The sequence below is a fragment of the Neofelis nebulosa genome, chromosome 3 (genome assembly GCF_028018385.1).
Source record: "Neofelis nebulosa isolate mNeoNeb1 chromosome 3, mNeoNeb1.pri, whole genome shotgun sequence".
In the NCBI taxonomy this organism is placed as follows: Eukaryota; Metazoa; Chordata; class Mammalia; order Carnivora; family Felidae; genus Neofelis; species Neofelis nebulosa.
Genome location: NC_080784.1, coordinates 102,865,673 through 102,882,554, shown reverse-complemented (window position 1 = coordinate 102,882,554; position 16,882 = coordinate 102,865,673). Strand labels below are relative to the sequence as shown.

General features: G+C 36.3%; 1 protein-coding gene across 4 annotated transcripts in view; it reads left to right on the top strand.

The window, feature by feature from the left end:
* Positions 1 to 16,882, top strand: part of AFG2A (AFG2 AAA ATPase homolog A) — a 364,625-nt gene that overhangs the window by 17,903 nt on the left and 329,840 nt on the right. For all 4 annotated transcript variants that reach the window (XM_058721440.1, XM_058721439.1, XM_058721442.1 and 1 more), the window contains exon 9: positions 856 to 1,111. In XM_058721440.1, coding sequence (XP_058577423.1) covers positions 856 to 1,111 — 256 coding nt within the window. The remainder of the gene's footprint in view (positions 1 to 855; positions 1,112 to 16,882) is intronic.

Here is a 16,882-nt window from a genome sequence, read left to right as displayed (position 1 = left end):
ATCTTTTCATCTTGAAGACAAATGTATGGAGAGCTGTATTATAATTAGAAGAGTTTTGGGGAAGTATAAAATCGTATGGAAGGCTTTGTGTTGGAGGATCTTAATTACTATGTCATTCTGCTTTCTCTGCTGCTAGGGTAAGTCTACTCTGGACTGGTGTTCTTGTCTATGGGCAGGACTGGAAGCATCTGACACTGATGTTTTAGTGTGAAAATGCTTAAGGGCCTGTATTTATCTTCTAGATTCATAATTCATAGATTTTATTGTAATCCATGCATTTTCTGTTGGCACATCCAGTACAATTGAACAGGTTGAGTTTTCTTACTTTCAATCACGTTTCAGTTAAACTTGTATTACACTGTATCATCAGAATAGAATGTTGGATAACCTCACAGGTGGCTGATCATTATGTTAGTTTTTTATAATTTGTTGTTTTAAATTTCATTCCTGGGCCCCTGGGTGGCTCAGTTGGTTAAACATCTGACATCGGGTCAGTTATGATCTCATGATTCATAGGTTTGAGCCCTGTGTTGGGCTCTGTGCTGGCAGCTCAGAGTCTGGAGCCTGCTTTGGATTCTGTTTCCCTCTCTCCCTGCCCCTCCATTCATGAAGATGGTGAAGCTTAGGTGCTAAAAATGGGAGAGACATCACTTACTATAGTTGGAAAGGTAATTATTGGAAAACTTTCTAGGTGAGGGAGTATTTAGGCTGAACTTAGGAAGATATGGGATGAGTAATAAAAGTGTAACAGGTAGGACTGAGCAGCCTGGACAGTTAGATTCATCTGATCTACAGAGCCAGTGCCAATATGTTTATTACTTTTATAAGTAATGATATTTATTCTCATTTTGTTAGGAAGGAAGTGAAGGACAAGTGTTGGTCCTTGGGGCCACAAATCGCCCTCATGCCTTAGATGCTGCACTTCGAAGACCTGGACGATTTGATAAAGAGATTGAGATTGGAGTTCCTAATGCTGAGGATCGGCTAGATATCCTCCAGAAACTTCTTCGAACTGTACCCCATTTGCTCACTGAAGCTGAGCTGCTACAGTTGGCAAATAGTGCTCATGGGTACGTTGGAGCAGACTTGAAAGCTTTGTGTAATGAAGCAGGTGAGTGTGCTTTGCTACTGTGAGTCTGTATTGATGGGCTTCATAAAGCTGGTTTATTTACATGCTGATAATTTATGTCATATATCTTAATGGAAATAGGTAATCATTTCTAATTATATATATATTGAAAACTAGATAAGTCAGAAAACTGTTGAAAACAAATAAAAATCATGCTTAATCTTCTAAAGGTAACCACTATTACAGCATACATCCTTTTATACTTTTCCTAAGTACACATGTACACACACACACACAGTATCAGATGCATTAATGGCAGTTTTGATGATGACAATATTTATTGATATTGTGCTGTGAAAATTAGGGAGAAGTGCCTACAGGAGGATCAAAATTTTCCTTATGGTGAAGCTTTGTATTTCTTGAATTGCCAAAAAAGTACTTAGCAAAACCTGGAATTCTGTGCCTCAGAGTATGTGATGGTGATATTTAAGTCTGAAAATGTATAAGGGCTGTTATTAATCAGTTGAGTCTTTGACTGTAAGAACTTCACCATGACATAACTGTATTTACTTTGAAAGCTCTTAAGACCTTTTGACATTTGTGTAATTTTTCAGAGTAATTTTAACTATGAAAAATATTCAAATCAGGGCAGTTTTTATAAGGTATTGAAATAAGAATATATTGAGAAAATATGTAATAGTTTTTTATTGCTTTTGTTTGTTTATTTTTTGGTCTCAAGAGGTTGTGTTTATTTTCTGGTAACCTCGAAAAGCTGGGCATATACCTCAAAGCATCTCTGGTGTGCCAGTAATCTTAGGTTCCTTAAATTTATTCCCATTTCTTGTGCGGGCATATGTTTTCTAGGTCCTTTTATACTTTAGAAGGAATTTTTTCATTTGTTGTACTCTCTCATTCCAGTTTGTGACTGATCCAACGTTTTCAAAAGGTATTTTAAAGAAAGTTTAGCCTGTTTACATACTAATGAAAGGAATTAAATTTTTAGTTGGAACTTTAGTTAGAGTTTTAGTATAGAAATATGGTAACTTTTACTTTCACATTATTGATTCACACTTAAATCTAAGGTATTAGGCTTTTAAGACCCTTCCATTAGTCCTTTTATCTTTCTAATCTTGCTCAATATTACCGGGAAGAGAATATAGAACAAAACAGGTTGGAAAAGAAAACTTGGAAGAGTTATTTAGGGGTCCTTGAATATCTTACTTTTGGTGGAGAAAATCAGCTTTTATTCTATTTGATCATTGTCACAATTTCCATGATAGAGGATGCACAACTGGGGGAGACTAAACATCCTTTTGGTACATTATGGTCTAGGACAGATCCCTTTCTATCTAGTTTCTTGTGCTTCACAAGAAATGGTGGGTGTAATCATGGAAATGAATTTCCTAGTGATCAAGAAGCAGAAGTGTCAGTGTGGATAACTTTGCTTCCTTTATTCTATTAGGTTATAATGAAGAGTCTGAATTACTATGTAGGCATTGCTTTGGACTTTCCCATCTCGACGAGGATTCATTCTTCAGTATCTTTTATCAAGCATTTTTTTTGACTTTCTAATACATTCATGCATTCTAGAAGGTTCTGGGATTCTTGTTGTCCAGAAACACACAATATGATAAAGGAAAGGGATTTGTGAACAACTACTTAACACAGTGGGATATGTACTCCTAAAACTTTGGAGAATGTAGTAACTTCTGTGGGGAAAGGAATGCTGTGGTTATATGATTTAAGTTTTAATTTCACAAGTTAGAATAGTCCAGAAATTAAGTTGTGTCCTGAGACATTAAAGGGAATTGTGATAATGTAATTTACATACATACAGATGTAAATAGGACCATCTGCTTTTGTAGGCTGTGTGGTATCCCCAAGAACTTCAGGAAAATGACAAGAAGATTTGAGAGATCTGACGTTACATTTAAATGAAATGTAGGTTTCATACATTTAAATGAAAAAGTTGTGAAAGGGTCAGAAGGTGGGATAGAGAGGGGCCTCCAGCCTGAAGTTATTTACATATGTATGTATGTATGTGGGACATATGTGGTACATACAAACAGTAAATAAATATTAACTTCTGTTAATGTGACTTAATAGTAATTTCAAATTGTAAGTATTGATCTTTTTCCCTCCAATCTAGCAATGAATCGGTTTATGAGAAAGTAATTTTTAAAAGATTAGCATTATAATTAGAGTGTAGGGAAAATATGTGGTTTTGTGTATACTGCCTTAAATACTAGTGTATGTTGTGTTATGTAGCATCATTCCTTACCTAGCAGAATAAGGTTTAAGAACAGTGTACTAGAATGTTTTTGCAACGTGTTTTTCTAAAGAGGCAGGGGATATAGTAGAAAATGGATTTTGAGGGTTGGACAGACTTTGGTCAAGTTCTTTGCCTTATCTGAGTCTTAGTTTTCCCCATTTGTAGATTGAGGGGGTTGTGGTAGATGGTATCTAAATGCCCTTGTAAATATGACATTCCTGAGGTAAAAGGGAAAACAAGAAAGAAATGGGGGTGGGGGGGGTGGGGTGGACCAACGAAAGGATAGGAAGGATTAGAAAAAGGAAGGGGGAAAATAATAAAGAAATAACCAAGTTACTCACTAAATATGGCCTGGCCTCATTAACTGCTTTCTTCATACATCTGTCTGGCCTTTCTGCCCTTCATTGTCTTCTCTTTTGTACCTGTTTGTCTGAATAACTGAAACTTAAGTGATTAGTTGGGGCTTTCTCCGATAGTGTTCTTAGAAATAATGACACAAAGCAGACTAGTGAAGTTAACTGTATTTTCTCATTGAAACAGTTTTATAATTTCTGACTATGGATTTGGCATGAGTAAATTATAAATTTGGCTAGTAGTACAACTCAGAAGGAAAGATAAAACAACTCTAAAACTCAGCGTTAAAAATAGTAGAATTATACTCCAAGTGCTATAGAATAGGCATAAATGTATCCCACATATTGAACACCCAGGGGTATTCCCATATATTACAATGTGTATATTGAGCATAGGAAGAATAAACCCAGCTGTATGGTAAATTTGAACTACTTAGTTATAAATAAAAAGAATTGAACACTTAATGTATCCTACCTAAATTTAGAGGTTATTAGAAAATAATTTGAATGGGTTTCAGTCTTTTAAAATGACTACTACCTAGGGAAGTTTGAACTGCTTTTTTTTTTTTTTTTTTTTTTTTTCAAACATGTAGTTTCCTTGGGCAAATAGAAGCAGTTGCAATCATTACATTGATCTTAGAATTATACACAAAGTGGGGCAACCAGGTGGCTCAGTCAGTTAAGTGACCGACTTTGGCTCAGGTCATGATCTCGCAATTTGTGAGTTCAAGCCCCGCGTCAGGCTCTGTGCTGGCACCTCAGAGCCTGGAGCCTGCTTTGGATTCTGTGTCTCCCTCTCCTTTTCATGCTCTCTCTCTCTCTCTCTCTCAAAAATAAATACAGGTTAAAAAAAATTTTTTTTTAAAATTATACACAAAGTTAGAATCACTGTTTTTATATAAAAATTTTTATTTAATGTTTATTTATTTTTGAGAGAGAGAGAGAGAGAGAGAGAGAGGGACAGAGCATGAGTGGGAGAGGGGCAGAGAGAGAGCGAGACACAGAATTCGAAGCAGGCTCCAGGCTCTGAGGTGTCAGCACAGAGCCTCACCATGGGCTCAAACCCATGAACTGTGAGATTTTGACCTGAGCTGAAGTCAGATGCCCAACCGACTGAGCTATCCAGGTACCCCCTAGAATCACTGTTTTTTTAAAAAAGAATCAAGATAATACCTTAATATTTGGAGGTAGTGTTAATAATTGCTGGTACATAGTAAGTGCTCAGTAAGTATTTGATCTGATAAGAGTATGTGAAAGCTGGGAGACTTAATGAGAGTTAATCACCACCCCACTCCCCTTGAGTAATAAAAATGTTTATTAACCTGATAGTTGAATCAGTTTTGTTTTTAAACACCTGTGAGATTCATCGCCCCGTCTCCTCTATTGCCTTCAGAAATCCCTGTCTGTGCTGAGGAAACAACTCCATGTGGTTATTGCTACCTTTATAAGTAGCAGTAAAAAAAGTGTTCTGTGAATCCTTAAATAACTGCTGCTATTTTCTTGAAATTTCCAGTCCATTTTTGACTTCCCACTGACAAGCTTTCTTAGCTGTGGCTCTGGCTATGGACTTTATATTTTATTTAAAACCTGTGCTTTTCAGGAGGCATTTTCATTATTTACCAGTTGTACTGTGCTTAAGTGGAGAGCTTGAGAATGTCCACTGGCATAGCTGGGAAGTAAGGCACTTTAACTTCCAGATTTGTGAGAACAGTGAGAGAGTCTAGCTCCAGGAGATGTATTCATGAGTACATAGTTAATTTTGTCTCTTTCTATTATGTATTCTTTTCCATGAAATCCATATACATTTCATATGTCCCCACTTCAGGACGGATCACTTGGAGCAGAGGTTCTCAGATTTTATTATATATCAAAATCACTTGGAGAACTTAGTAAAAATTGGTGGGTGTGCCCCACTCCCAGAGTTTCTGATTCAGTCCTGGCCAGTGCCTGTGAATTCTCACAAGTTCCCAGCTGATGCTGTTGGTCTGGGGACTACATTTTAAAAGCCTCTGACTTAGGACATTGGTTCTTAAGCCTCATTATGCATCAGGTTCACCTGGGGAGCTACACACACACATTCCCTCTTCACATTTAATTAAGGGAAGTGGAGAACTGGAGCCAGTATTTATGTTTCCCAACTGATTTTGAAGCAGCCAGTTTTGTAGTTGCCTGTGAGCAAGTATTCTGAATCATTTAGGCGAGTGGTTCTCCACTTTAAACCTGTGTAAGAATCGTGTGTAGAGTTTGTTAAAACACACTTCTGGGCCCTATCCTACTAGTTCATTAGGTCCAGGTGGGACCCAAGAATTTGCATTTCTATCAAGTTGTAGGTGATATCATTGCTGTGAGTCCAAGGGCTACCATTTGAGAAGAACTGATCTTAATCCACCAACTCTCTGACTTTTTGAGATTCTCTGTAACTGGTTAAATAACTGGATAAATTTAGAGACTGTAAATCTCTGACTACCTCTGATGGTGTTGGATTTTTCCCACAGTTTTTATATGATAGTAACGTACTATTCCAAACTGTATCAATAACTCTCACTCTAGGAGAAAATAAGTGTCCAAATTTGTCTTGTAGGTATGTATAATGGTTCTGAATAAAACTTAAAAATGACAATTCTGAAAGAAAAGTGACAAATAAGGAAACAGTTAAGAATTAACAGTTAAGAATTAACAGTTAAGAATACAAATAAAAATACGTATGTTTTTCCTAGAATGTTTGCTTGCTTAAGATTTGTGGACCTGTGTATTTGCGTTTTTTGGGCATTGGCTGTCTGATGGTTTTCCTTCTTCCTGGACTGCCTTCTAGTCAGGGAATCCTTGCCAATTTTAACAAAGAGTGGTGCACAGATGTCTAATAATAGCATACATTAAAATGATTCGGAATTTCATGTAACCTAAGTGGATTATGTTTCCCATTGTTTTTGTAATCTAAAGGTTATTGTTTGTGGGATGTTAATACAAAAGATCTAAGTCCCTATAGAATATTGAGATGTGCATACTTTTCCAGGATAGGTTTATAAGCTATTCCATAGTTTGTAAGAGTGATACTACATCTTGTAAAATATGTTTATCTCAATTGTTCTACTCTTTTACTCCAGTGTTATTAAATATTTTCTATATCTTTTAACTTTGTCTCCATAATGAATATGAAAGTTGGAAATACTACAGTAGTGTTGCTTTCAACACTTCGATCTTTTATCTGAGCAGATATAATGTTTAATGTTGAGGACTGGGTGTGAAACTTATTTTCAAATGTTATATATATTTTTTATAATTAACTTTTGAGCTAGAGTGTGGTTTGATATGTTGTGACTTGTCCAAAAGCCTAATGTTTTGTAGCTCACCTTTTTAAGCAAAGAGCAGCTGCATTTTGAAATGTTTTATCTCAAGTGGACAAGTTGTTTACAAGCTCAACTCTGACACATCCTGACATTTAATGTCTATGTTTGTATTTTTCCTAGGATTAGGCTGCCTTTCTAATTAATTAGTTGCATTAGCCTTTTATTAATTCCCTCAAAATTTACAGTGTTTTAAATTAACAACATAGATCAGCATACCACACTTTTTTGGAAAACATGAAATGTTAATTGTGTAGCAGAGACATGAATTATATAAACTCTGCTGAATGTTAGAAGATGCTTAGCAACAATGTTTTCCAAATATAGGGATTTATTATAAACTTGTCCTTCTATGGCTGCCTGTGCCATTTCAGGAGAGTGAATATAAATAGAGCTTGATTTCTTCAAGAAGTGAACTCAGTCATTTTGTTTACAGTGAAAGGAAGTACTTGCTTCACATTCTAAGAATTTATCTTTAGCATCCATGTTGATTACATATCATTTCAACATGTTCATACCAAATATTTGGGCCTTGATAAGATAATATCACAGGAAGAATTAAAACTCTCATTTAAACAATGATTTTGTCATTATTACACTTAAGTAGGTCTAGTAATAACACTGAGTCTAATTACTATAACATAACTTTTCTTGAGATGGAAAATTTTATCTGTCTTGTACCAGAGTTCTGAGATACTTATATCTATTACTCCCCTCTCCTACCCTTCACTAGCTTATTTCAACAGCAATTTATGGAGGATCTGCTACGCACCAAGTATGTAACAGTCCAGCTCTTATAAAAGGATTTTTCTCAAATTTTCCACCATTTTTTGAATTCTGCCAATGTTGTCTAAGTTAGAATAAAAATATTGATTGTGCAAAAATTTAGTAGTTTTAAATAAAGTCCAGGGAGCTAATAGGGTTTTGTGGAAAGCTTGTGGTGAGTTGTAGATTCAGATGCTACACTACCCATTTAATTTCTTGAATTGTTTTCTCACCTGCTAACCAGGATATATTTTTTTTAAGTGTTCTTATGAGGTTTAAAAATGTGTTGGGGCGCCTGGGTGGCGCAGTCGGTTAAGCGGCCGACTTCAGCCAGGTCACGATCTCGCGGTCCGTGAGTTCGAGCCCCGCGTCGGGCTCTGTGCTGACAGCTCGGAGCCTGGAGCCTGTTTCGGATTCTGTGTCTCCCTCTCTCTCTGCCCCTCCCCCGTTCATGCTTTGTCTCTCTCTGTCCCAAAAATAAATAAAAAACGTTGAAAAAAAAAAAAAAAAAAAAAAAAAAATGTGGTCTGGCTGCCGTAGTTATGATTTTACAGACCCTTAGTTAAGTGTTGCTTTCTCTCTTTAAAAAAAAAAAAAAACAAACAACTCATATTTTGTGTGTGTGCATTTCTCTGATAGAAGATTATTTGGGTTTTAGCAATACTGGTGTTTTATGAAATATTCTTGGTTATCCTAATACAAGAGATGTTAGGGAAATCTGGCAGAATCCTTTACCTTGAAAGAGAAGTAGTTTTTCCTGAATTTGGATCAGTAAATGTCTTGCCCATCAATAACAAATGTAAACTAGAGGGGCGCCTGGGAAGCTCAGTCAGTTAAGCATCCTACTTCAGCTCAGGTCATGATCTCGTGGTTCGTGGGTTCGAGCAGCTCTGTGCTGACAGCTCAGAGCCTGGAGCCTGTTTCAGATTCTGTGTCTCCCTCTCTCTCTGCCCCTCCCTGCTCATGCTCTGTTTCTCTCTCTCAAAATAAATAAACATTAAAAAAAAAAAAAAAAAAAGAAATGTAAACTAGAGATAGTGTGTTAGAGCTTGTTTTGGGTCCCCTCCCTGCCAGATTTCCTTGCTGAATTTGGGAGCTTTCATATCATACATAGGCAGAGTCACAATCTCTTCCCTCCCCTCCCTGCCCAGCGTGTGAGTCTGCTGCAGGCCAGTAGTAGAGCAACAAAATTAAGTCGATGTACTGTATATTACAATTATCATTATCATTAATGCATTTTGTAATGGATCATGTCTTTATTATTGTAGCTGGATAAATAAGTAATTATGCGGTACAAAATCTCATGAAACAATGAATTTTCTCTTATGTTTTGTAATTCTGATATTTAATGATAGTTTTACTTGTGATGCTGGGAAAAACTACTGCATAAATACTGTGGATTTTATATAAAAGATGGATTTTTTTGTTGTTGGTCAGTGAATTGAATATCTTAATATTACTTTTGCTTTTTATTTGAAAGGACTGGAGCTGAATGGTTTGTTTCAGAAAAACAGGTGGTAGTTTTGATTCTATTTAAATTCTCAGTGATGTATACCAAATACTTCACTAGTGGAAAGTTTTCTTAATTGTCTTGCCAAGAGTATAAAAGTAGGAAACTTGAGGAAAGTTTTTCTTCCTAATTAAAGCAATCACAAAAGTGAAATAAGTCTATCTAAATAAGATATTTCTAAGAGTTATTATTTATTTATTTTACTCTTTCTTTGTCAGATCCTGTAAGCTTGATTTTCAAAATTTATTCAGAATTTGAGCTTTAAAAAAAAAACAAAACAGCTGTTTCCATTGCTCTTATCTAGACTATTGTGATATCATCTCCTGCTCACTGGGTCCTCCATCCTTTGTTATATTTACATTGTCTGAGGTGCAGGATTTGAATTGTAGGTTTTGGAGATGAAGAGAGCCTTGGTTAGATTTGGGAGTTGTCAGCAATTAGATGGTGACTGAAGCCATTGAAATGAATGAAATCGCTTAGAGTGACTGGAGTTCATTCATTTATTTATTTATTGAGCCATACACTGCACTGGGTGCTGGGGCTGCCCCAGTGAACAAGGCAGACCTGGGCCCTCTCTTCTTAGGGCTCAAGATGCCTAAGGAAGTACTGCAGAGTAATAGGTAATTACAGTACAGTGTGTTGGGTATTTGTGATTCATCAGGGAGGTTTTAGAATGATAATGAAGAGAGAGCAGGGACTGGCAAGTGGCTAGAGAATTGGAAAGAGAACTGAAAAAGTGTTGACTCAAATAAGGGAAGATTTCAGAGAGGAAGTAATTAGAAATAGTGTTGTATTAGTTACCAATAATCCATTGTGTCAGCCATTGTTTGAAGTGCCTTACATGTATTAATGCATGTTTTACTCACTGCATCCCTTACAAAGTTATCTTCGTTTTATAGGTGAGGAGACTTAGGTCTGAGAGCTTAAGGAACGCTCACAAGATCATACAGGGGATAAGTAGTGGAGCTAGGAACACAACAGTATTAGAGACTGACCAGAGTGACATCAGTTGCTTAGTTTCTTACCTGGGAAGTCTTCATGGCCTTAGAAGAGAGTAGTTCTAGTAGGATCCTATTGCTAGCTCCTAGACTGCAATAAATTGAGGGGTGATTGAAAGTTGAGGGAACAGAGATAGTCCTTGTGAATTACTTTTTCAATTTTAATGTTATTATTTAGAGTTTTGTACCTTCCGTAAAAAAGGGATGATAATAGTAGGCCTGCCCTCTGCCTTTGCCACATCTGTGCCCTCTTTTCCTCCTCAGGTCAAAACCAGATCAGGTTATATTCCATCATTATCTTCCTGGTTCCTTCTTTCTGATCTGGGCCTTGCTCTAGTCTACCAAGCCATAGATCTTCAACTTGTCTTGGCAGAAGAATTGTACTCTAGTCAACTATCTTTTTTTTTTTTTTTTAATGTTTATTTATATCTGAAGGAGAGAGAGAGACAGAGTGTGAATGGCGAGGGGCAGAGAGAGAGGGACACATAGAATCCAAAGCAGACTTCAGGCTCCAAGCTGTCAGCACAGAGCCCAACGTGGGGCTCAAACTCACAAGCCATGAGATCATGACCTGAGCCGAAGTTGGATGCCCAATTGACTGAGCCACCCAGGTGCCCCTCCCCCCCCCCTTTTTTTAAGTCAGCATTTTAATAAGCTTGGTAAGCCAAGTAAGTGAATAATTTGACACTAAAAATTTGGAACTAAAAGCTATATTTTCAGGAAAGTTTGTTAAACCTGGGACTAGTGAAGTGAATTAATCCTGACATTTTAGAACTAGACCTTCTCAGAAATCATTTAGTACATTTCCTTATTTCACGGATGAGGATAGACTATGTGATCTATCAAGGCTCAAGCAGTGAGGGAAATCTTGGCCCAGGATTCGGGTCTTGAGACCAGTGTGCCTTCTGTAGTGCCATTACATTTAAAAACAACTTTTGAAAGTGATAGTGGCCTCAGAATAGACCTGGCTTCTGCAGGCAGCTTACATTACACCAAACACTTGAAATATAAATAAAGCAAGAATACCTTCTTTGAGGGTTTTGTTTGATTTCTTTTCTATTAACAAGCAGTGAGAAATGGAACTCTCCCAGTGATATATCAAGTGATACTTATCACCTTGTCTATACTTAATATTAAGTTGAGGGAGAGTAAAGACTCCAGATAAAACAGAAATTGTCTGTAGTTTGGATATTTTGAAGAAAATATGTGTTAAAAAAGGAGACATAGATTTTGTTAAAGTTAATTTTAGTCTTCATGTGCCTGAGAAAATTTTATGTTCAACTTTTACAATTCAAATCTGAGATCCAGATGCCATGTTTCATGTTACTCTTTCACATAATTAAATGTCTGTAGGGTAGGTGGTAATTCTGAAAAGCATTAGCCCTGTAATCAGTTTAAGTTCATTATTAGCTTCCAGTGAAGCGACTTAAATGCAGAGTCTCAAAAATAATATAGTCAGCATAGAGTATAAAATTGTTAGATTCCATATGTGTGGGGCGAGATGATGTTTGTTGATTGAATCTGGAGCAGATGGTTTTGAAGAACATGAATGTAGAATAATTGCTCTTGTCCAGAAATGATTATATCTGGACAGTAATGTGGGGCTTAAGGGGAGAACATGTTTTAGACTGGAAAGAATGTGTTGGTATTAGGATTGCCTGAAGCATTTTGACTTTTCTTCATTGTGTCTTGTTTTCCATTCTCAAAAGTTTTGAGAGCATTGGAAAATAAAATAATTAAAACAAAATGACAAATTTATTGTTTAATTAGCTACACCTGTTTTTGTCTCAAAGTTGTGTTTTTTAAGAACATAGACATATTGCTTCTGTTTTTGTTTACATTTTTAAAATTAACTTTAAACTTAGTAAGGAAAGGAAATGTCATAGATTGCTTGCCCTAAGCTATAGTCACTGATGGTGTACATGTGTCCATTTGCTCCTCTAGTTAATTGTTTACTTCTGGTTTATAAAAATACATGTGTTTTTAAAAACTTAATTTCTTGGCATAGATTCTAATATGGCCTCATTAAGAATGGTTGATGTCCAATAAACATTTTAAAAGCTGAAAAAATAATTTATATAAAATACATTTTATTTTTTCCATTTAATACTAAGTGAGATAACAGATGACCAAAGAGGTGAAGTTTTATGTAAAGTGACACCTGAGCTAGAGGCAGATTTAGGACCACAGAGAATTGGTTGCATTAATATGATAGCTCCAGGGATCTTTAATTTTTGTAAGCTCTGATATACATTTAACATTTAATTCATATAAATTCTGTTTCAACTTGGACATTATTATCAAATAGCATTTGTATAAAGTAGAGTAGCTCTATATAGAGTCTAGAATCATGCAACCTTAGATTGGGAAAGAATCTGAAGGCCTATGGCAGGAATTTCTTGGATCCCTTAAGTTTTTTTTAGCTTTCGCAAATCTGTAATTTTCCATTATTCTTTTTCCATTTCTGACAGTGCTATTTTTTATCTTCTCACTATCTACAAATAAATTAATAGAGCTGGATTTAGGTTTATTTAAAACATGTTCTTTTATATTTTTAAGTGTGAACTCTTTTTTTTTTTTCTTTTTTTTATTTATTTTTTTATTTTTGGGACAGAGAGAGACAGAGCATGAACGGGGGAGGGGCAGAGAGAGAGGGAGACACAGAATCGGAAACAGGCTCCAGGCTCTGAGCCATCAGCCCAGAGCCTGACGCGGGGCTCGAACTCACGGACCGTGAGATCGTGACCTGGCTGAAGTCGGACGCTTAACCGACTGCGCCACCCAGGCGCCCCAAGTGTGAACTCTTTTAAGGACAGGGATTTTGTCTTTTATTGTTCAACAGCGTCTTATAATCTCTCAGATTATACTCATTCTTGTCCAAAGGCCTTTGTTTTTTGTTGTTTTTTAAAATGTTTATTTATTTTTGAGAGTGAGAGACACAGAGTGTGAATGAGAAGGGGCAGAAAGAGAGGGAGACACAGAATCTGAAGCAGGCTCTATGCTCTGAGCTATAAGCACAGAGCCTGATGCAGGGCTTGAACTCATGAACCCTGAGATCATCACCTGAGCCAAAGTTGGATGCTTAACCAACTAAGCTACCCCAGCACCCCCAAAGGCCTTTGTATATGCTATTCCCTCTGCCTTTAGTACCTTTCTGCCTCTGTGGCCCCAGTTCTCATGTTACTAGTTTAATATCAAGTCATTTTTCAGGTCTAATGACTTGAAGTTGGGCACACATTTTACTCTGTCTTCATTTGTGAAGTAAAGAATATGCTAAATGATTTCTGTGAGGGTTGTCTAACTCTTAACTGTTACTAATCCCACAAAACTGGGTTAGATGTCTCAGACATGTATTTTTGTACCATTTTGTTCTTTCCATGTCTAAGTACTTGACACAGTTTGTAGTAATTGTTATGTGTCTTCTCTATTAGAATGTTAGCACTATGAGAGGCTTATCTGCTTCTTGTTCTTGTGTACTCTCACATGTAAGAGCTCAATATATTTGTTGAATACTTTATGTTTAGGAGGTACTCAGTGAATATTTTGAGTGAGTGAATAGATGAATTAATTTTGAAGAAGAGTGCCTATGAAAGAGTAACTTGTGGTCAATGCATATATATTTTCTAAGTGGCTTTATGATAGAATATTTTGATAGTTGCTTTGCTTTAGTATGAACTGTAACTGAGTTGGCAAACAGGTAATGCAGGTACAGCATAGTGCTTGTCTTATTGAGAATTGTTTGTGTTTTTTTTTTAATACTTTTAGTTTGGAGGCGCTTGGGTGACTCAGTGGTTAACTGACTTCAGCTCAGGTGATGGTCTCATAGCTCGTAGGTTTGAGCCTTGCTTCGGGCTCTGGGCTGACAGCTCAGAGCCTGGAGCCTGCTTCAGATTCTGTGTCTCTCTGCCACTACTACCCTGCTTGTACTCTGTCTCTCTCTCAGTCTCTCTCAAAAATAAACATTAAACAAAATTTAAATATTTATAAAAAAAAAAGGGGGGGTGCCTGGGTGGCTCAGTTGGTTAAACGTACAGCTGAGGTCATGATTTCACACTTTGTGAGTTTGAGCCCCACATCAGGCTCTGTGCTGACACCTGACAGCCTGTAGCCTGCTTCAGATTCTGTGTCTCCCTCTCTCTCTGCCCCTCCCCTGATCATGCTGTGTCTCTCTCTATCACTCAGAAATAAATAAAAATTAAAAAAAAATAAAAAAAATACTTTCAGTTTAAACATAAGGAATGCTTTTATCTCTCCTCAAGTCCTGTTCTTTTCTTCTTTCTCACCCCTGCTCCCATATCAAACCCATTTGTATAAACATATTCTGACAAATAAATACTCATTGTGAGGACTGTAAATCATATATACAATCCATATTTTGCAAAGTAGTATATTTTGCATACAAATCAACTTTTAGTAAGTCCTCGCTGATACTAAGACTGATTAAGTCTTCTGTATAAACAATTCACAGAATCTTTTTTACTGATTTACTTTGTCATCATGGTTTTAATTATTCTGATAAAGTGCTCTAAATAAAAATTATTACATTCATATTTTAGCAGTGAAATACTAAGGGGTAAAGTTCATTTTGTGTGTGTGTGTTTTGTGTATGAATAGATATATATGGTTGCTTAGATTTGAAGTTAATCACTTTATTTTTTTGAGAGAGTGCCTGCACAAGTTGGGAAGAGCAGAGGGAGAGGGAGAGAGAGAAGCTTAAGCAGGCTGCATGTCCAGCACCGAGCCCCACATGGGGCTTGATCTCATGACAGGAAGATCATGATCTGAGCTGAAATCAAGAGTTGGACAATTAACCAGCTGAACCACCCAGGCACCCGTAAAGTCAGTCACTTTAGACTTAAGTTTGTAATTTCTGAAACTACCAGCTTTCAGTGTTATTTCAACCAGCTTCTATGTTGTAGCTTTATTTGTAGTTTTATTTTCCTTTTGCTTCACTTTTTACATAATCTAATTTATTTATTTATTTATTTTATTTTTTTTTTTTCAACGTTTTTTATTTATTTTTGGGACAGAGAGAGACAGAGCATGAACGGGGGAGGGGCAGAGAGAGAGGGAGACACAGAATTGGAAACAGGCTCCAGGCTCCGAGCCATCGGCCCAGAGCCTGACGCGGGGCTCGAACTCACGGACCGTGAGATCGTGACCTGGCTGAAGTCGGACGCTTAACCGACTGCGCCACCCAGGCGCCCCTACATAATCTAATTTAAAAAAGAAAACTCCTTTCTCAAATATGACATATGTACAGAAAAATGTATAAATTATAAGATCCATGAATTTTCCAAAGTGAATACACTCATGTAACCACTACTCAAGCCAGGATAGAAAGCCTTACTGGTGCCCTGGAACCACCATCAGATCTTCTCCCATACACTACTCCTCACCTCAACCCAAAAAGCAACGACTCTTCTGGCTTCTAATACGATAGATTAGTTTCGCCTTTTTGTGTTGTCTTCTTTCACTCATAATATGGTATAAGAGTTTTGTCATTTTATTCTGCTAGCAATAGCTCATTTTTATTGCTGTATTCTACTATGTAAATGTTACGAGTGATAATGCTGTGAATATTCTTGCATGTATCTTTAGATTTACAAAGGTACATATTTGTCCTTGCAATATACCTAGTAGTGGAATTGTTGAGTTACAGGATATGTATTTGTTCTCATTAATAAGTATTGTGAAAAGTTTTCTGTGGTGATTATATCAAATTACTCTTTCACACTAGTGTGTGAAAATTCAAGTATCATCTCATCCTTTCTGACATTTGGTGTGTTTTTGGTTGCTGCATTTTCGTTTTATTTTTCTGATGACTTATGTTGATTACTTTTTTATGTATGTGTTGTCTATTTAGATATCCTCTGTGACATGCCTATTCAAATATCTATTCAATTTTTCTCTCGTGTTGCTCTTTAAAAAAAAATAATTAATTGATTGATTTGTAGGAATTCTTAGGATAATTTGGTTATGAGACCTTCATAGATATATATGTGTGTGTGTGTGTATGTGTATGTGTGTGTATATATATATATTTAAAATGCCTTCCTACCTTCCACCCTAATTTTTATTTTCTTCATATAGTTTTTGGCGGAACAGAAGTTTGTAACTATTACATATTTGTTATGATATATATATATATATATATCATTTATATATATATGATATATATATATCATTTATATATATATGATATATATATATCATTTATATATATATGATATATATATATCATTTATATATATATGATATATATATATCATTTATATATATATAAATATAACCAATCCTGTTTATCAGTACTTTGTGGCTAGTGATTTTTGAATTTTTTTTTTTTTAACGTTTTTTTATTTATTTTTGAGACAGAGAGAGACAGAGCATGAATGGGGGAGGGTCAGAGAGAGAGGGAGACACAGAATCAGAAGCAGGCTCCAGGCTCTGAGCCATCAGCCCAGAGTCCGACGCGGGGCTCGAACTCACAGACTGTGAGATCGTGACCTGAGCCGAAGTCGGACGCTTAACCGACTGAGCCACCCAGGCGCCCCTGTGGCTAGTGATTTTT